Here is a 20,926-nt window from a genome sequence, read left to right on the forward strand (position 1 = left end):
AAACCCTGAGAGGTTATTTGGTTATTTTATTCATTTCTGTCACTTCGATCATGTAAGCTGCCTAACATAGGAAAATGTAAATTATTTTAGACTTTCCTCAAAATGTCTTGTTATCTGTAACCACAGCCCAGGCGCCAAAATTATTCACGGTCATGAAATTAGCCTCACCCAAAATTCTCAGCCCATTATAAGGAAGCATTATCTGTAGAACGATTTTGTGTTATTTTTCTAGCTTATAAGTTACTAATTCATTTTTTGATCCTTTTTTTTTCTTTGACACAGGCTCTCACTTTGTCACCCAGGCTGGAGTGCAGTGGTGCCATCATAGCCCACTGCAGCCTCACCCAAGTCCTGGGCTCAAGCAATCCTCTCACTTCAGCCTCCCACATCACTGGGACCACAGGTGTGCACCACCACACCCAGCTAATTTTTAAATTCTCTTAGAGATGGGGTCTCCCTATGTTGCCCAGGCTGGAAAAACTATTTATTAAGAGCAAGTTTAACAGTTATTTTCAGATTTCTCTTTTACTATAGCAAATACACACTATGGCACACAAAAATGGCTTTTTTAGTTTAAAATGTTTTGAATTGTTGAACTGCTAGTGGATTACTATGAATTTTATGTTTTGAGGAATTGATAATCTAAAATAAAATACATTACTCAGGGAGCACAACATGGAAATAATTTACCCAGAAGAATTATATTTAACATATTTGTAATATGCTGTTGTGAGGCTTTTAATTTCACCATGGTGCAAGTTTATTAAAAGTGTCACTATTCACTTAGCAGTTTTTTAAACTGAACAAGAAAACAAGCTAATTCCAAATGACTTTTGAAGGTGAAGAAAGCATCTCAAGATGCTTCTGAGAGTTCTAGGTGATCAGGAGCAACTTATTTGAAGAGCCAGAAAAGTCTAAAAGTCTACTTTCAGGAGCTGGGGGCAGGAGGAATAATTCAGAAATAATTCAAGGTGGAGGAGAACAAGGAAAATCTCATAGGACATCAACATTTCTCCATGTTATTGTCAGAAGAGATGGGCTAGGAAGACTCGGGGGGCAGTAATGTGGAGGTGTCCACATGTTTCTCCTAGACAAGAGGGTAAGGACAAGGCCAGCTTCTCAAGAAGAGCTCCTGTCTTGGCCTTTTCCTGCTGCTTTATCAAAACACCTTGTAAACAATAGACACGTATTTCTCACAGTTCTGGAGGTTGGGGAGTCCAAGGCTGGGAAGTTCAAGATCTGCAGGTGCAGATCCAGTGTCTGATGAGGGCATCTTCTTGCTGTGTTCTCACTGGTGGGAAAGGCAGAAGAGACAAATGCTGTGTCCTCACGTGGCAGAAGAGATGTTATGGGCTGAATGTGTCTCTCCAAAATTCATATGTTGAAGCTTTATCACCAATGTGAAAGTATTAAGAGGTAGAGCCTTAATAAGTGATAAGTGATGAGGGCAGAACCCTCATGGGGGGGATTAGGGCCCTTGAAGGAGTGCATTTATCCCTTTCCATCCCTCCCACCACCACGTGAAGATGCAGTATTTTCCCCTTTAGATGCACCATTTTGGAAGCAGAGAGCAGCCCACACCAGACGCCAAGTATGTTGGTGCCTTATTCTTGGACTCCCAGCCTCCAGAACTGTGAGCAATAAATTTTTGTTTTTAATACATTGCCCAATCACAGGTATTTCTGTATAGCAGCACAAATGGATTATGACAGAAATTGATACTGAGAAGTGGGATGTTGCTATAACTAATACCTAAATATGTGGAAAGAGTTTTGAAACTGATTAATAGGTAGAGGCTGGAAGAAGTTGGAGATGCATGCTGGAAAAAGCCTAGATAGACATGAACAGAGCATTAAGGGCAGTTCTGGTGAAGCTCAGAAGACTAGGACTGCCTGCAGGGAGAACCTAAATCTTCTTAGAGATTAAATAAGTGGTCAGAATCAGAATGCATTTAGAGTTATAAAGACAGTTTTGATGAGATCTTAAAAGGAAACTGGAGGAAAGGTCATCCTTGTTACACAGTGGCAATGAACTTGGCTGAACTGTGTGTCTGTGTCCTAGTGTTTTCTGAATGGCAGAATTTAAAGGTAATAAACTAGGATATTTGGTGGAGGAAATCTCTGAGTAAAGTGTTGAGAGTGCAACATGGCTTCTCTTGACTGCTTATAGTACAATATGGGCAGAGAGAATGGATTAAAGACAGAATTTATAATCGAGGAAAGCACAGCTTAAAGGTTTAGAAAATTCTTTCCAAATCTTTGGCCACGTAAAGAATGAAAAGGCATGCTTGGGAGAGAACACCAAGAGTGTGGCCAGGCTCACCCTTGATAATGAGATGAGTATGGATAGAAGGAAGCCAGATGCTATTTATCAAGACAATGGAAGAATGAACCCAAAGGCATTTCAGAGGCTGCTGGTGCTGGATTCCCATCACTATCCCAGGGTGCCAGGACCCTGAGGGCAGCATGGTTTTAAGGGAGGACTCAGGACACCATGGAACCTTGGGGCTTGCTGCCCAGGGCTGCCTCAAATCTCTGCCCACCTGCCCCCTGCATTCTGGTGCAGCACTCTTTGGCTACCACCCTAGGTGTGGCTTATGCAGGCCCTTGTCAGGATACCCTTCCTGTGAGCCTTGGCAGTGTCCATGTGATGTTAACTCTGCAGGTGCACAGAGTGCATGAACTGTGGAGACATAGCCACCTCCACCTAGATTTTGAAGGACGTCTTGGGGAACCTGGGGGTCCAGGCAAAGAATTGTCACTGAGGTGAGGCTGCTGCAGAAAGCCCCCACTAGGGCAATGTTTAGTGGAGCAATGGCACTGGGGCCACTGGAAAGAGCCCCAACTAGGGTAATAGCTAGTGAAGCTCTGGAAACAGGGCTGTCCCTGAGAACCCAGAACTGTACAGCCACCAGCATGCAAGTCCCTCTGTGAGAGCCTAAACTTCAACCTGTCAGAACTGCTGCAATGTTTACACCTGGCAAATCCATGGGACTGGGCCCCCTGGACCCTAGAGGACCCAATCCCCACCTGATGTGCTTGAAATGGGGGACACAGCCTCAAAGAAAATTATTCTGAAGCCCCAAGATTTAATGCTGTTTGCCTTGTTGCATTTTTGGACTTCCTTGGGATCAGATGCTCCTTTCTTCTTGCCTGTCCTTCCCTTTTGGAATAGGAATGTCCTTCCTATGCCAGTCTGGCCACTGTATTTGGAAGGCATGTAACCTGTTTGATTTCATAGGCTCATGGCTGGAGGGGATTTTCAGTTAGGATGAATTGTACCTTGAATCTTATGCCTTTCTAATTTAGAAGATATTTAGATGAGACTTTGGACTTACATTTTATTTTATTTTATTTTATTTTTAAAGATGGGGTTTCACCATGATGGCCAGGCTGGTCTTGAACTCCTGACCTCAGGTGATCCACTCACCTCGCCCTCCCAAAGTGCTAGGATTACAGGCGTGAGCCACCGCGCCCTGCCAGGACTTACATTTTAAAGTTGATGCTGGAACTTTGTGGGCCACTGGGATAGAATGCATGCATTTGTATGTGAGTAGGGCATACATTTGGAGGGCTGGGGCAGAATGCTATACTTTGAATGTCTGTGTTCCCTCCAAAATTCATGCTGAAACAATCTTCAATGCAATATTAAGAGGTGGTGCCTTTAGGAGGTGATTAGATCATGAGAGCACCTCCCTCAGACGTGAGATTGGCCCCTTTAAAAAAGCCTTCACATGGGATTCGGCCCCTTTTGCCCTTCCGCTTTCCACCATTGAGGATGTAGCAGCAAGCTGTGATCTTGGAAGCAGAGAGCAGGTGTTTGGAATTGGGTCTGTTATATCTGATCCTGGAGGCCCCTCTTTTTCCCTATCTATGCAAGATCCACACATTTGCTTCCTCCCTTCAAAGGAAGCTCCCAGTATAGATGGGACTCAGAGAAAGTCGTTTGCCCTCCAAGAGGTGACACACTGTCTTCTCAGTCTTTCACACCTTTGTAAGAAATAGCTTTTCGGGTCTTTGCGGGAGATTCCGGGAAAGGCTTAGAACTGAGAAAGGCGCCAATTCCCTGAGGAGGGCGCTGCTGGGAAGCCACGCTCACTTCTGCCTCCACTTAGGCAACCCCAGGAGCTCTGACTACTGGGCAGTCACAGGGATGGGCCGCTGCCCCGCCCGCGGCCGCGGCCTGCGTGACACTTCCGCACGGTATAAGGGCAGCGGCCCTGAGCGCTTCCTCCCAGACCTCGCACCCAGCTCGGAGCCCGCAGCGTGCCTCGGCGCATCGGGTAAGGCCGGGACTGGAGGGACCAGGGCCCCTCGCTCAGCTTCCAGCCCAGCACCCCCCACCTCCTAGGCTGAGGCCAGTCTGCCCCACAGCTCCGCCTGCGCACCCCGTGCGCGCCCCCATCCCCTACCCGCGCTCGGTCTGAGATAGGCCCCTCGGATCCTCGCCCTTGCCGAGGCGCAGGCCGGGCCAGCCAGCGAGGGAGGGAGGGAGGACGACAGATGCAGGCGGAAGTCAGGACTGAAACCTGAGATCCGAATGTTGTTCTTTGTCCCTGAATTCCCGGCTTCCCAGAGCTGTTTGTGAGTTTCCAGGCAGCCCAGGGCCAAGCTGCTGCTCCTTTCTGCAGCTGCAGGGAGGGAGAGGAGGAACCCCTCGCGATTCTAGAGACGACTTAACAGCAAGGAGAAGTCAGCTTTGTACTTACGTGCCGAGCAGCCAGCACAGTTCTTCTTTGCCTGTCCTTGGGGAAATAAGGGCTCTGAGAATGGAGATCAAGATGGGCTGGTGGGTGGAGGACGGGGATGCTGCACCGCCACACCCCGGCACATCCTGCGCCGGCTCTGAGACTTTGGGCACTGGACCTCTTACGCCTTTTGAACCTCAAAAATGAGAAATAATTATGTGATTATAATAATTACAGCGATACCCCTGCTGGAGTTTTAATGCGTAGTTAGCTAGCTATGAGTCTCTGATAGAACGCTCTTAGTTCAGTTGAAGGTAGGCAATAGATTTATTGCCCAGTGAATCAGAGACTTGAATCAAAGGCTCAGAAGCAGGTGCACTCCCAGATGTAGGTTGGAAGGACTCACGGCTGGGTGGCTATGCCAAGGCTGGTGTAGCTGGGGTTGGCCCCACCCTACCCCCCAGACTCACCTGTCTGCAAGGTCAGAGCCCTATAGGGCACCCTGGGTCCTGATCCCCTTTAACTGCTGAATCCTTGGCCAGCATGATCCCACATCTGTGGGCCTGGGAAAGTGTTCTTGCCCCGCTGGAATAAAAAAGTGGGGAGAAAGTACAAGATCCAGGGCATCACAGGGTGGTTGGCACAAGATGAGGAAGCTTCTGGGGAAATAGTGCTGCCCGATCAGCTCGGATGAGCAGCGGGAACCAGGCACCATGGGGTTCCTGTCATGTGTTACAGCTTTCACCATGGAGCAGCTGAGCTCAGCAAACACCCGCTTCGCCTTGGACCTGTTCCTGGCCTTGAGTGAGAACAATCCGGCTGGAAATGTCTTCATCTCTCCCTTTAGCATTTCATCTGCGATGGCCATGGTCTTTCTGGGGACCAGAGGTAACACGGCGGCGCAGCTGTCCAAGGTCAGCAGAAACAAGCAAAAAGGGTCGCTTTCCTGCTGTCTCCCTATGAATGGACAGTCTGTATGGAAAGGTTGTGCCGTTGAGCTCTTAAACAGCATCTTTTCAAAACTGTATTTCTGTGTTCAACAACTGTACATTATGAGATCAGACTTTCCAAAAAGTGCCATTTGTATGTAGGCTTTCATTCATCATCAGGTTTTTCCTAAGTACCTATCACATGCCAGGAACTGTTTTTTGTGTTCCTGAGGAGACAGCAGTGAGCAAAGCTGACAAAAATCCCTTCAGGGCGAGGCTTCTGCTCCAGTGGATGACTCTGACAGCTATCCTGAAAGCCATACCAGGTCCTCCTGGGCCAGCAGCTTCCAGTTTTCGCTTTGCATATGATGATTTGCAACTCATAAATACTGCCTGTTACATAATGCTCCTTTCAATTATAATGAGAGCAGTGAGACATAGGGAATGCACTATAATGGAGATAGGGGCATTGCTTTTTTGCAGGGAAGAAAGTGACCCTGTAGTTCTGTAGTCCCAGGGCTCTGTGCATGGCTTAGTGGGCTGCGGCATAGCAAGCCCTGCAGGGGAGGTGAGGGGGAGACCCAACAGCTTCGGGAGCAGGACCCAGCCCCTGGCAATGTGACAGGTCACTCTCATGCCCAGCCTTCCTTCTTGTCCTTAATGGAGGGGACTTCTGTGCTTGGTACTCTTCAATTCCAAGAAGAGAACTCTAGCTGTCTCTCAAAGCTCAGCAGAAAGGAGAGGTAACAGTGGAGGTTCTTCTAACATACCTGCCGCAAATTATACTGCACCTGCTCCTTGGCAAGGTGCAGCCCAGGATTCAAGTTTAAGGGGCTCTTCTATTACTCATCGCTTTAGATATGAAAGTGTTTTAAAGATTTTTTAAAAAATTTGTTAAAGAAACTTCTATTACTAATTGTTAGTTCCTTCTTGCAGGGTTATATCAGTTCCTAGCTTGAGACTTTTCAGGGACTTTAAAAACCTCAGCAACGAATAGTTTTAAGGACTCCCCCCACCCCGCATTTCCATTAAAGCAGATGGATCATAGGCACAGTGGAAAGATTCCATATCCCAGTGAGTAATGTGGACTTTGTACTCTGCATAGTTTTGTTCTTTGTGTATTAATAATAAAAGAACCAGCCTAGGCCTCATAAAACCACAAAGGGCCTCTTGATTTGTAACTGATATATGAGGAATTAAACTTTTGCCAGAATGTTAAGTTTAAGGAAGTTTTTTTTTTTTTTTTTTTTTTTTGAGACGGAGTTTCACTCATGTTACCCAGGCTGGAGTGCAATGGCACGATCTCGGCTCACCGCAACCTCCGCCTCCTGGGTTCAGGCAATTCTCCTGCCTCAGCCTCCTGAGTAGCTGGGATTACAGGCACGCACCACCATGCCCAGCTATTTTTTTGTATTTTTAGTAGAGACGGGGTTTCACCATGTTGACCAGGATGGTCTCGATCTCTTGACCTCGTGATCCACCCACCTCGGCCTCCCAAAGTGCTGGGATTACAGGCTTGAGCCACCGCGCCCGGCCTGGAAGTTATTTTAAAATAAATGAGTTAATGTTTAATAGGGTAATAAAATTTAAAAAACCTTAGTCTGTAATATGTTTGTGGTTCTGAATAGAGGATGAATCCTATTTTTACTGCTTATTTCTGAGAACTTTCAGTAAAACTATATTTGATACAGAAAACAAGCATGAACATACCATTTATGATTTTCTTTGGAAAAAGGCAGATTACATAAATATATAGTGTATTAACCACTCACATTTGAGGAACTGCAAGTGTAGCAAAAGTGATGTGAAAGCAATGGTAAATTAATAAATATTGGGTTGGGGATCATCAATAATTAGTAATAGAAACACACTAATTTAATTTGAAAGAAGGAAACACCAAGGAACCATTTTATGGTGTCAAAGTAAATGGTTGTGGAAAGAATGTTTTCTTTATTTTAGACTTTTCATTTCAACACGGTTGAGGAGATTCATTCAAGATTTCAGAGACTGAATGCTGATATCAACAAACGTGGTGCATCCTATATTCTGAAACTCGCTAATAGATTGTACGGAGAGAAAACTTACAATTTCCTCCCTGTAAGTACTTTGCCCTTCACATTCTAAAACCCCGCTACACAGTGCAGATACTTTCCAGCACAATCAAGTCATGGAAGTCACTTTTAATATTTGTAAATTTTCAGAAAAACAATACAGAAGGCAAACATGGCAGAAACAATACGGAAGGCAACAGGACAGAATGCAAACAGCCAGAATGCAAACTTTAATTGACATGGTGGTTTGTTTACAGTCTTTTCAGTGAAAAGTTAGCTCCTGGAGGTTTTACTGAAGCAGGAGTACAATCAGTATTTGTGAAATCTTAGTCCAAGGTCAGAAAAGAGTGGTAATTTTTATATAACACCAACAGGATAAGGGTTAGACTTACCATGACTGAAATGTACATGTTAAAATGGCTAAGATAGTAAATTTAATGTTAAATGTTTTTTGCTACTATGAGAAAAACTGTAAGAGTTGAAACTGTAGCCTTTTAGGACAATTTCTGTTGCTTTTCAGGATTTTAGAAAACAATTTCTATAGGTAGGAGGAGTTGCTTCTATTTTCTCCTTTTTTTTAAATAGGAGTTCTTGGCTTCAACTGAGAAAACATATGGTGCCGTCCTGACCAGTGTGGATTTTCAGCACGCCCCTGAAGATGCAAGGAAGACCATAAACCAGTGGGTGAAGGGACAGACAGAAGGTGAGAGCCTGGGCAGAATGGAATCATTATGCACAGGTCATTCCTTTCCTCAGTCTGCCTTCCCCACCTGCAATTCTTCCCTCCCCAGCTCCCACAGTCCTGGCACACATGGCGGTTACAGTCAGAGGATGCTCGGGGTACATGAACTCTGCACTGCCCATTGCTGGACAGCTCTCAAATGTTAGAAGTTCACCAGAGTGGAAACTTAAACATGATTTAACTCAAGCAGCTAAATTCTTTGTTCTCATCAGCCCCCCAAAACTGCATGTTAAAGTTCAAGCCGACATTGGCAGGCACGGTGGCTTATGCCTGTAATCCCAGCACTTTGGGACACCAAGGCAGGGGGATCATTTGAGGTGAGGAGTTCAAGACCAGCTTGGCTAACATGATGAAACCCTGTCTCTACTAAAAATACAAAAAAATTAGCCAGGTGTGGTAGCACACACCTGTGATCACAGCTACTCAGGAGGCTGAGGCAGGAGGATTGCTTGAACCCGGGAGGCGGAAGTTACAGTGAGCCAAGATCGCACCACTGCACTCTAGCCTGGGCGACAGAGTAAGACTTGGTCGTAAAAAAAAAATTAAGTAAGTAAGTAAAGTTAAGACCAACACTGAAGATAGCAAAAAAGAAATTAAAATTTTGAGGAGAATCCGGCCTGCCAAAAATTATCTAATACACATAAGGAAAGAAATATCCTGGAATTTCATGGAAATACCTGAAATCAATATTCACCAACTGCTGTGGTCATAAATTTTTTGCCAAGATCTTGTCCAGTAAAAAAAGGTATGGTAGGTGTGGACTGACTTGCTCTTTAGGGTACAATTTATTTCTTTACCACATCTCTTTTCTTATGTAGTCCTATATCAGTCAACCCACTGCAGAAGGCCTGTCTGCCATTATGGGAATTATTCCTGGCCATACTTGTGGTCACCAAGGGGACCTTTGTTTCCATGGAGTAGCTGTTCTGCTGTTTCTTTGGTTTGTTTGTTTGGTTTTGGTTTTTGTTTTTAAGAGACAGAGTCTTGCTCTGTCGCCCAGGCTGGAGTACAGTGGTGCGATCGTGGCTCATTGCAGCCTTGACCGCCTGGGCTCATGGGCTCTTCTCACCTCCGCCTCCCAAAGTGCTGGGATTGCAGTTGTGTGCCACCATGCTTGGTCTTGTTCTGCCTTTGGGATATTGTTTAAATCTTTTTTGTGAGAGTAGGCATCTACTCAGCGATTTGAAGAAGTCATTTACTGATGACTGAAGACATTTTTTTCATCAAGAATTGTTTTTCTAAAAATGAATGGTGTTACAAAATGAGGCTCATTGATTATCATACAGTCCAGAAAAGGAGAGTTTTCCTGTCTTTGGTCTTTCAGCACATTTGACTTGTTTAAATTTTGGAGTCCTTTGTGGGTAGTTTGTGTGTCACCCTGGTCTGCCTCACAGGTTGTTATGTTTAAAGTGAAGACATGCTACTAGGTAGGGCTTTCCTAACTTAATATGTTGTTAAATGAAGGTTAAGTAGAAAGTGTACATTTCTATTACATTTCCATGCTAATATATTGTCAGCTCAAATTTGGAATTCCAATTTGGATTTTTTCTAAAGCTAACTTGATTTTTTTAGGGAAGATTCCGGAACTGTTGGCTTCAGGTGTGGTTGACAACATGACTAAACTTGTGCTAGTAAATGCCATCTATTTCAAGGGAAACTGGCAGGAGAAATTCCTAAAAGAGGCCACGACGGATGCCCCGTTCAGATTGAATAAGGTGAGGTGAGGTAACTGTACAGAATCATACATTGCTCTAAAAGAGTGCAAAGAGTAATTTCAGTGTTTTTTTTGTACTGTTCAGAAAGACACAAAAACTGTGAAAATGATGTATCAGAAGAACAAATTTCCATTTGGCTATATTGAGGACCTTAAGTGCCGTGTGCTGGAACTGCCTTACCAAGGCAAGGAGCTCAGCATGGTCATCCTGCTGCCGGATGAGACTGACGATGAGTCCATGGGCCTGAAGAAGGTATGGCTGCTGGCCTTCATGCTTTGTGGTTCCTTCTGTGTGTATGTGTCGCATGGTAGGTAGGTGCTCATTAAATGTTCACTGATGGCCGGGCGCAGTGGCTCACGCCTGTAATCCCGGCACTTTGGGAGGCTGAGGTGGGTGGATCACGAGATCAAGAGATTGAGACCATCCTGGTGAAACCCCATCTCTACTAAAAATACAAAAAATTAGTTGGGCATGGTGGCGCATGCCTGTAATCCCAGCTACTCAGGAGGCTGAGGCAGGAGAATTGCCTGAACCCAGGAGGCGGAGGTTGCGGTGAGCCGAGATCGCCCCATTGCACTCCAGCCTGGGTAGCAAGAGCAAAACTCCGTCTCAAAAAAAAAAGTGTTCACCGATGGTTCATTTTCCAATAGTTTGCTATTCCTTTGTAAATGTAGCCCATCAACACTTACTATACCAAAGCTCAGAGTTAATTTTTTTTTTTTTTAATTTATAGACACAAGATCTCACTATGTTGTCTAGGCTGGTCTTGACCTCCTGGCTTCCAGCAATTCTCCTGCCTCAGCCTCCTGAGTAGCTGGGACTATAGATGTGAGCCACTGTGCCTGGCTAACATTTCATTTTTCAGGAAAGATGGGCAGCTACTTTCAGTGGACACATGTGATGGGGTCATCTAAAGATCTATACTAAATATAATACTGGTTAGTAGCAGCCCATGGAAAGGCTCTTGAATTAACTTTAGAGGAAATTACAGTAAGTTGAGGATTGTTTTACTAAGGAAAAAGATTGAAACATCCCAACAGTGCAGCATATAGCTTCATCATGTACTATAAAATTCTATTATTACACTGTTCATTCTCATCACAGTTCATATAGATAGTGAATTAAATTTCCAATGGTTACAAGACAGAAAAAGCCTCATGTGACACATTAGGCCTATTAATTAATATGAACTTTGTATGAGGTTTCCATTATGTGTATTTTTTTTTTTTTGAGATAGGGTCTCACTCTGTCTTTCAGGCTGGAGTGCACTGGTGATCATTTAAATTTTTTGTAGAGACAGGGTCTCACTCTGTTGCCCAAGTTGTCTGTTATATGTAATTTAAAGGCTATTACATTTCTTGCCAGGGCTAGAAGTAAGCAAAACTGTGAAGATTAAAGTTTTTCTTTAGGGACCCTGGCCTGCTCTGTGCTCTGTCTCTCCTCCCCAACTAAACTTGGTATCAGGAAGGAAGTCTAATAATAATCATTTGCACCTAAAGTGCAATTAAAAAAATACATACATATATATAAATAATACTGGTCTCATCGGGCGTGGTAGCTCACGCCTGTAATCCAAGCACTTTGGAGGCCAAGGCGGGCGGATCACCTGAGGTTGGGAGTTCAAGACCAGCCTGACCAACATGGTGAAACCCCATCTTTATAAAAAATAAAAATAAAAATAAATAATAATACTGGTCTTAAATATTAAAAATTTTGCTTTTTATTTCTTAAAAAAAAATCATTTGCATGTACAGACTTTTAATACATTGTATAAAAATCAATGTGGTCTTTCAGTTGTATTTTTGCATTAGTTTTTTTTTTTTTTTTTTTTTTTCTGATTGTAAAGTGAAAATCTCTAGCCTCATAAAAGGAATTGTCAGCATGACTGGAACAAGTAGTGATGGTTCCGTTCCAGCCCAATAGCTATAACAATAGTAATGATAATAGCTGACATCTATATAGCACTATGCGCCAAGCACTTTATGTTTATCATTTCATTTAATGCTCTCAACATTCTATAAGGTAGATGTGAGTATTGTCCACATCATAATTTCAGATGAGGAACTAGGCCCAGTGCATAATCTGCCTTTGTAATTTTTACCTAGGAGCTGAAGTTATTAGATATTACTTCAGCTCCAGTGAGGTTCACAGATTACCACAGATTCAGTGGGATTCAGACTAAATAGAAGAAATATTTTAAATTTCTTCTAGCACTACTCAACCAATGAAGAGTAATAGCAGCTGTCATGGGCTATCACAGTAATCCATTGTGGTAGGGGTTTAGTAAGCCTTGGATGAATGGATGGATAAATGGGTGGATGGATGGGTAGATGGGTTGTTGGATAAATGGGTGGATGGATGATGGATTGGTGGATAGATGGCTGGATGGGTGGATAGGTGAATGGGTGGATGGGTATATGGGTGGCTGTGTGGCTGGGTGGCTGGGTGGGTGGGTGGATGGATGGATGGATGGATGAGTGGATGAATGGATGAATGGGTGGATGGATGGTGGGTGGGTGAGTGGATGATGGACCCAATGTACAAAGTCCCTGTACTTGAACCTTTGATGACTTGGAACACTAGCTCTACCCTATTTCGTCAATTGCCAGAAATAAATAAAATTCTCCAAATGGAATCTGTTTTGGCACAAAACATGAAGGAAAATAACTAGCAACTGATATTATATGTCCATTCATTTAAATATTGCCTTATTGTCTTACTTATGTAAAATTGATATCACTTCTTCTTTTGCCTCATTTTAATTACAGGTTGAGGAACAGTTGACTTTGGAAAAGCTGCGTGAGTGGACCAAACCTGAGAATCTCAGTTCCATTGAAGTTAATGTCAGCTTGCCCAGGTTCAAACTGGAAGAGAGTTACACCCTCAACTCTGACCTGGCCCGCCTGGGTGTGCAGGATCTCTTTGACAGTAGCAAGGCTGATCTGTCTGGCATGTCAGGAGCCAGAGATATTTTTATATCAAAAATTGTCCATAAGTCCTTTGTGGAAGTGAATGAAGAAGGAACAGAGGCAGCAGCTGCCACAGCAGGCATCGCCACTTACTGCATGTTGATGCCAGAGGAAAATTTCACAGCCGACCATCCATTTTTTTTCTTTATTCGGCACAATTCCTCAGGTAGCATCCTGTTCTTGGGCAGATTTTCTTCCCCTTAGAAGAAAGAGACTACAGCAATACAACATCAAGCTTAGAGCTTTATTACCGGAGTTTTTTTTTTTTTTTTTTTTTTTTTTTTTTTTTTGGGGTTTTTTTTTTTTTTTTTTTTTTGAGACGGAGTTTCGCTGTTGTTGCCCAGACTGGAGTGCAATGGCACGATCTTGGCTCACCGCAACCTCCGCCTCCTGGGTTCAAGCAATTCTCCTGCCTCAGCCTCCCGAGTAGCTGGGACTACAGGCACGCACCATCATGCCCAGCTAATTTTTGTATTTTTAGTAGAGACGAGGTTTCACCTTGTTGACCAGGATGGTCTCCATCTCTTGACCTCGTGATCCACCCGCCTCGGCCTCCCAAAGTGCTAGGATTATAGGCGTGAGCCACTGCGCCCGGCCTATTACCGGAGTTTTTAATGGTGCCAATGTTCTTACATCTTTACCAATAAAACCACTATCCAGAAACAAATCTTTCAATTTCTTTGTAAGTTCTGCTCTGTTGGGTGTTTACACATGAATTTTGGCATGGGTATGTAGTTTTCTCTTTTCACATTGAAAAAATCCAGTGGTTGCTTTTGAATACATCGAGTGAAAAAGAAAAAAGAATACAGAAGATGTGTAGATTCTTGACCATGTAGTAATCTATAAAATTGCTGTATCTTCCTGATAGCCATGGGAAAACGTGATAAAGTGGTCATGCATTTTGAAATTAGAATTTTGGAAGCTGCAAAATAGACAGACACTCTGACTATTGAAGGGGTGATTAAAAACAGGTATCAGTTGAAATACAAGAGAGTACCCCAATTGAGATCCTGGATTATGAAGACAAACTTGTCTTGCCTGATATTTCTGTTTCTTGTTCTGCAGGATTAGTATTCTGTTACAGCCCTCTAGTTTTTAGACTCTTCAATTAAAGGGCCAACAGTTATAACCTGCATTACCTTTTTTGTTCTTCTTTATGTATAATATATAGCTCATGTGGGACTGCATGGAGTCAAGAAGTGGGTGTCTTAGGATAAAAGATGCCAAGAATCTACAAAAATAACCACATAGTAGGGTAAACTGCTGAACAAAGGTTTTACACTTAGCTACCTTCTTATGTGTTTTCTTTTTTTCTTTTTTTGAGACAGAGTCTTGCTCTGTTGCCCAGGCTGGAGTGCAGTGGCACAATCTCGGCTCACTGCAACCTCTGCCTCGTGGGTTCAAGCAATTCTCCTGCCTCAGCCTCCCAAGTAGCTGGGATTACAGGTGTGTACCACCAAAGCCGGCTAAATTTTGCATTTTTAGTAGAGATGGGGTTTTGCCATTTTGGCCCGGCTGGTCCTGAACTCCTGATCTCAGGTGATCTCTGCCCACCTCAGCCTTCTCATGTGTTTTCTGATTGAGACTCTTGACTTCCTTCATTCACACAGGTTGTTATGGCAATAAGATGGCATTGTGCGAGGCTGTGTGGGGAGATGGGGTGGGGGCTCTGGGACTAATAGAAAACTTTATCAAATGTAGTTCTTTGGGACTTGAAATGCTGCATTTTCTTGCTCCCACAAGGATAGGGGGCATCACAAATTAATAAAACTTCCTAGGATTCTGCAAGCCAGACTGGTCTCAGGCCTTTTCTTATTTCTCCTTTATCCTGGACAAGTTAAGACTACAAAAGGGTATTCCTGGCCTGACATCAGTGTTGGTAGTGAGGAATTCTACAGGTTAACAACAAAATTTTGGCAACTCTCTTGCCAACAAACTTTCTTTCTTTCCCCCTTTCTTAAAATACTTATCAGCACCTGCCATATTCCAGGTTTTCTTACTTACAGGAAAAACATTGCCTCCTGTAAGTCTTCTCTTTTGGTTCCCCATCCTAAAATCCACTGTGATTTAGAGTAAATCGTGCGAATTATGTAGAAACTGAATTGCAGGGGCCCAGCAAGCCTGCTCAAATTATGTGTAAGGGAACAAGCCCATAGACTATAAGTAAATTATTGAAGGTCAAAACAATTGGTGAGTTCCAGGGCAGAGACTAGAATACAATTCTTATTTTACGTGGAGAGCATCTAATTTATGTAATGGTGAAATAGTTACCTCAGGCCTCTGAAGACAATTAAAAACCAAATAAATAAAACAAGCATCAGCCCAAAGGCAAGAGAGGGCTAACCTGATCATAAAGAATTACTGGTCCAAGATCCAGAACCAATTGGAAATTCAGAGAAGTGAATCTGGAAATTGGGGTCACTTCTGCCCCAGGGGCATTTGCCAATTCAGAAGTGGTAGACAGAGTTTGGGCCTGTCAAGAGTTGGGGCCCCATTAGACTGCCTCTGCTTTTGTTTGGCATCCTAAGAGCTATTCCCTAGCTGAGTCATGAGTATGACAGAGTCAGCTCAGAATGCAACCCTGCTATAAGTCATTGGAGAGCCCAGAAATTTCCAATCCCTCAAGGTAGATTACTTTCATCCTGGTTTGCTGCTACCTGTGGGCACATTGCAGAAGCAAACAAAAATCAGATTTTGGGGAAAATTACACATAAACCTCAAATCATGTTGACCATCAGGTTCTATAATGCAATATCCAGCACATAACCAAAAATAATTGGACAGTTGAGGAGCCTCCAGAAAGACAAATATGATAAATAAAACCCCAAAACGCAAATACAAAAGGGAGGATAAGAGACCCAAGGTAGTCAATAAGAAGATGCTTAATGGGAGAAAAGAAAGTATGGAACAGAATCATATTTTATTCATGTATTTGTTAACTATTATGTTTTTTAGAGACAGGGTCTCACTTTGTTTCCTGGCTGGAGTGCAGTGGTACAATCATGGCTCACTGCAGCCTTGAACTCCTGGGCTCAAGTGATCCTCTCACTTTAGCCTCCCAAGTAGCTGGGAACACTGGAGTGTGTCACCATACCTGACTAATTTTTTTTTTTTTTTGAGACGGAGTTTCACTCTTGTTACCCAGGCTGGAGTGCAATGGCACGATCTCGGCTCACCGCAACCTCCGCCTCCTGGGTTCTGGCAATTCTCCTGCCTCAGCCTCCTGAGTAGCTGGGATTACAAGCATGCGCCACCATGCCCAGCTAATTTTTTGTATTTTTTTAGTAGAGACGGGGTTTCACCATGTTGACCAGGATGGTCTCGATCTCTTGACCTCGTGATCCACCTGCCTCGGCCTCCCAAAGTGCTGGGATTACAGGCGTGAGCCACCACGCCCGGCCTACCTGACTAATTTTTAAATTGTTTTTTCAGTGACAGGATCTCGCTATCTTGCTCAGGTTGGTCACTCACAGCCTCAAGTGATCCTCCCGCTTTCCAATAACCCCCAAAGTGCTGGGATTACAGGCATGAGTCACCACACCAGGCATCAGAATCATATTTTAAAATCTAACATTCAAACGTTTATACTAAAACCGATAAAGGATGTCAATTCACAGCATCTGGAAACCCTACTCAAACCCCAAGTAGGAAATACAAACAAATCCATCTCCAGGTGCGTTCTAGTAAAACTGCACTCATCCAACGACTAAAGGAAAAATCACACAATGAAAGCCACCAAAGAAAAGGCCAAAGTACCTTGGAAAAAACAAAATCTAAAAACCCTGCTATCCTAGAATTATTATATGCCAGGAAGAACGTCCTTCAAGATGTTTTCAGACAAAAACTGAGAAAGTTTGCCATCACCAGACTTCCCCTGAGAAAAAGTCTAAACGTGATTCTTTATGCACAAGAAATGTCAGAGTTGTAACAGCAGCAATAAAAAAGCAAGAAAAATTAGTGACTATAGTAAGTTTAAATGAATATTGACCGCGTAAGACAGATGCAATGTCTACAAAGCTTCAATCAGATCCAGAATTAAAAGAAATGAAAACATAGAAGCTGGGGAGGAAAATGGAGTTGAAAGTTCTAAGATCCTTGCATTGCCTGGGAAGAGAATAAAGTACAATTACAATTACATTGGAGGTTGATAAAGAATGACAAAGAATGCCATCATCAGTCTGAAAGAACAGAAAGAAGATAAAATGACACATAGAGTAGGCATGACAACTAGCAACATGGTATATTAGACTCTAAATAAAATGTACATTCAGTCAATGTTCCCATTCCAGTAAAACAACAAAGATGGTCAAGCTGGAACGAAAAAATACTGCACACTATTTAGAGGAAATAGTTATAAAGCATAAGACTAGGGAGAATTTGAAAAGAAAATAATAGAAAAAGACATATCATGCATATGCTAACCATAAAAGTCAGTGTAGCTACAACAGCATTAGTGATAATGTCTACAGAGTCTCAAATATATCTAGAATTAAAATAAATGATAACATAGAAGTTGGGGAGGGAAGTGGAGTCATAAGTTCTAAGGTCGGCGGGGCATGACCTGGCTCATGCCTATAATCCCAGCACTTTGGGAGGCCGGGGTAGGTGGCTCACGAGGTCAGGAGATTTAGACCATCCTGGGCAACATGGTGAAACCCTGTCTCTACTAAAAATACAAAGGTTAGCTGGGCGTGGTACCATGTGCCTGCAATCCCAGCTACTTGGGGGGCTGAAGCAGGAGAACTGCTTGAACCCGAGAGATGGAGGTTGCAATGAGCTGAGATCGCACCACTGCACTACAGCCTGGTGACAGAGCAAGACTCCGTCACACACACACACACACACACACACACACACAAAGTTCTAAGGTCTTTCTTGCATTGTCTGGGAAGAGAATACTAAAGTACAATTATAATTACATATTTCCTATTCCTCTTCTAGAGATAAGGACAGACGCTTCATAACAATAACAAAAATATTTCACTCACTAGGAAAATATAACAATTCTAAACTTGTATGTACTCAATAAAACGCCCTCAAAAGGAAACAGCAAAAATAGAAAGAAATGAAAGGTGAAATTGGTCTGCAATTTGAGAACAAGATCAGCATGTAAGGCCGGGCGCAGTGGCTCAAGCCTATAATCCCAGCACTTTGGGAGGCCGAGGCGGGTGGATCACGAGGTCAAGAGATCGAGACCATCCTGGTCAACATGGTGAAACCCCGTGTCTACTAAAAATACAAAAATTAGCTGGGCGCAGTGGCGCACACCTGTAGTCCCAGCTACTTGGGAGGCTGAGGCAGGAGAATTGCTTGAACCCAGGAGGCGGAGGTTGCGGTGAGCTGAGATCGCGTCATTGCACTCCAGCCTGGGTAACAAGAGTGAAACTCTGTCTCAATAAAAAAAAAAAAAAAAAAAAAAAAAAAAAAAAAGATCAGCATGTACTATCACCACTTAATAATTTAATGAAGATCCCAGCTGATACACTAACTCAAGAAAAATAAATAAATAGAATATATAATTATTTGAAGGAAAGAACAAATCTCACAATATCTCAATTATTAGAATTTAAGAAAGTTAATTAGGGTTGCTGGTTACAAGTTTAATTTATAAAGCTAGTTTGTATTTCTAGGTAATATCTGCAGTTCACAAAATTTTAATACCATTTCTAATGACATAAAAAAAATCTTAGTGTCCAGGAATGAATCCAACAAATTGTTTGGGACTCTATACAGAAAACTATAAATGTTATTGAGAGAAAATGAAAGAGATCTGAAAAAATGGAGAGCTTTGCCACAGTTATGATGCAAAACTTTAAATATGTCATTTGTGCCGGGCATGGTGTTCACACCTGTAACCCTAGCACTTGGGAGCCTGAGAGGGAGATCACTTGAGCCCAGGAGTTCTAGACCAGCCTGGGCAAAAGTCTTTATCTCTATTAAAAATAAAAGTAAAAAATTAGCCAGGCATGGTGGCACGTGCCTGTCCCCACTCCTCTGGAGGCTGAGGCAAGATCACTTGAGCCTAGGAGTTTGAGACTGCAGTAAGCTATGATCCCACTGCACCACTCCGGCCTGGGTGACAGAGCAAGACCCTGTCTCAAAGGAAAAAAAAAAAAAGGCAATTGGTCTATAGAATCAATGCAATCCCAATAAAAAACACGATAGTTATTTTTGTTTGGTTTGTTCATCTTTTCTGTGAAATATGGGAAGTAGTTCTTGTTTTCTTTTTGAGACAGGGTCTTTCTCTGTTGCCCAGGCTGGAGTGCAGTGGCACAGTCTCGGCTCACTGCAACCTGTCTGCCTCCTAGGTTCAAGTGATTCTCCTGCCTCAGCCTCCCGAGTAGCTAGCATTACCGGTGGGAGTCACCACACCCAGCTAATTTTTGTGTTTTTAGTAGAGATGGGATTTCACCATGTTGGTCAGGCTGGTCTTGAACTCCTGACCTTGTGATCCATCCACCTCAGCCTCCCAAAGTACTGGGATTACAGGCGTGAGCCACTGCATCCGGCTGTATCTTTTATCTTTTACTCTCAAAATTTAATCACCTTGGATAATAAATCCTATGGTCATTATACTTATGACAAATGCAGCATTTCAGGGTTAATGGGGAAATTTTTCAATAAGTTGTCTGGGACATTTAGGAACCCATACAAATCAATTTAAAGTTGATTCCTGCCTTACAACCAACACGAACACTGATACCAGATGGACTGTAGACTTAACTGTGAAAGCAAAACAATAAAGCTTTCAGGAGATAATAGAATCATCTATCTTCATGAACTTGTGAAGAGAGAGATTTCTGAAGAAGACACATACACATGTTTTGTTACGTTTAATCTGAGGTATATGGACATTTTTGATGCTATGTTGGACCAAATGAAAATTAAGAACTTTTGTTCTGCAAAACATAGCATTAAGAGAGGGAAATGGTGAGCCTCAGGATTAGTTATGTAGACCAAGCCCCAAGAAGCTGTAACATCTAGAAAGGGTCTGAGAGTTTCCATTGGCAGCATTCCAATTCTAGAGCTTTTCCCACTTCACTCTATGATCTCCCAAGCTGCTGCTAAAAAAGTATAGTGAAGGCAGATGGCGGGACCTCTGTGTAGTCACAACTTTGGAGAACTGGCTTCCAAATACCTTCTGAGTTTTTAATATTTCAGAAACACTGCCTTAGGTGACCCAAAGGAAGTGGAGGCCCATTCTGAGTGGGAGAGCAGAGGGATGTGGTTGAGTATTATAACACCTGGGGTGCTTTTATTTAGTTATTTCATTTTTAAATTATTTTATTTTACTTATTTATTTTTTTGAGACAGAGTCTCACTCTGTCACCCAGGCTGGAGTGCAGTGGTGCTATCTGCAACCTCCACCTTCTGGGTTCAACAATTCACCTGCCTCAGCCTCCGGAGTAGCTGGGATTATATGTGCCTGCCACCACATCAGGCTAATTTTTGTGTTTTTAGTAGAGATGGGGTTTCACCATAGTGGCCAGGCTGGTCTCGAACTCCTGACCTCAAGTGATCCACCTGCCTCAGCTTCTCAAAGTGCTGGGATTACAGGCATGAGCCACTGCACCCGGCCTTATTTATTTAATTATTTTTTCAAGGGTGCTTTTAAAATCACCAAAATAAAGACAAATGTTAATGTGATTTCTGCATTGTTCTGTTTCTTTAAAAAGGTGACTGCTGTGTCCTTTTTTCTTTTCTTTTCTTTTTTTTTTTTGAGACAGAGTTTCACTCTTGTTATCCAGGCTGGAGTGCAATGGCGCGATCTCGGCTCACCACAACCTCCGCCTCCTGGGTTCAGGCAATTCTCCTGCCTCAGCCTCCTGAGTA

At 43.0% G+C, this 20,926-nt stretch overlaps 1 protein-coding gene across 2 annotated transcripts; it reads left to right on the top strand.

Annotated features, from left to right (window-relative positions):
- The first annotated feature begins 4,053 nt into the window (after positions 1-4,053).
- On the top strand, positions 4,054-14,228 carry SERPINB1 (serpin family B member 1). 2 transcript variants are annotated; one of them, XM_017497496.1, is made up of 8 exons: positions 4,054-4,282; positions 5,426-5,601; positions 7,576-7,713; positions 8,253-8,370; positions 9,982-10,124; positions 10,209-10,376; positions 12,893-13,338; positions 13,691-14,228. In XM_017497496.1, exons 1-7 carry the CDS (start codon positions 4,153-4,155, stop codon positions 13,295-13,297), a joined length of 1,278 nt encoding a protein of 425 aa, XP_017352985.1. In that variant the 5' UTR covers positions 4,054-4,152; the 3' UTR covers positions 13,298-13,338; positions 13,691-14,228. The 2 variants fall into 2 exon arrangements, with proteins under 2 accessions (XP_017352985.1, XP_037583399.1); XM_037727471.1 differs by lacking the exon at positions 13,691-14,228 and having other exon boundaries at positions 12,893-13,372.
- The last annotated feature ends 6,698 nt before the right edge of the window (positions 14,229-20,926 follow it).

Source organism: Cebus imitator, unplaced genomic scaffold, assembly GCF_001604975.1.
Source record: "Cebus imitator isolate Cc_AM_T3 unplaced genomic scaffold, Cebus_imitator-1.0 Scaffold231, whole genome shotgun sequence".
Classification (NCBI taxonomy): Eukaryota; Metazoa; Chordata; class Mammalia; order Primates; family Cebidae; genus Cebus; species Cebus imitator.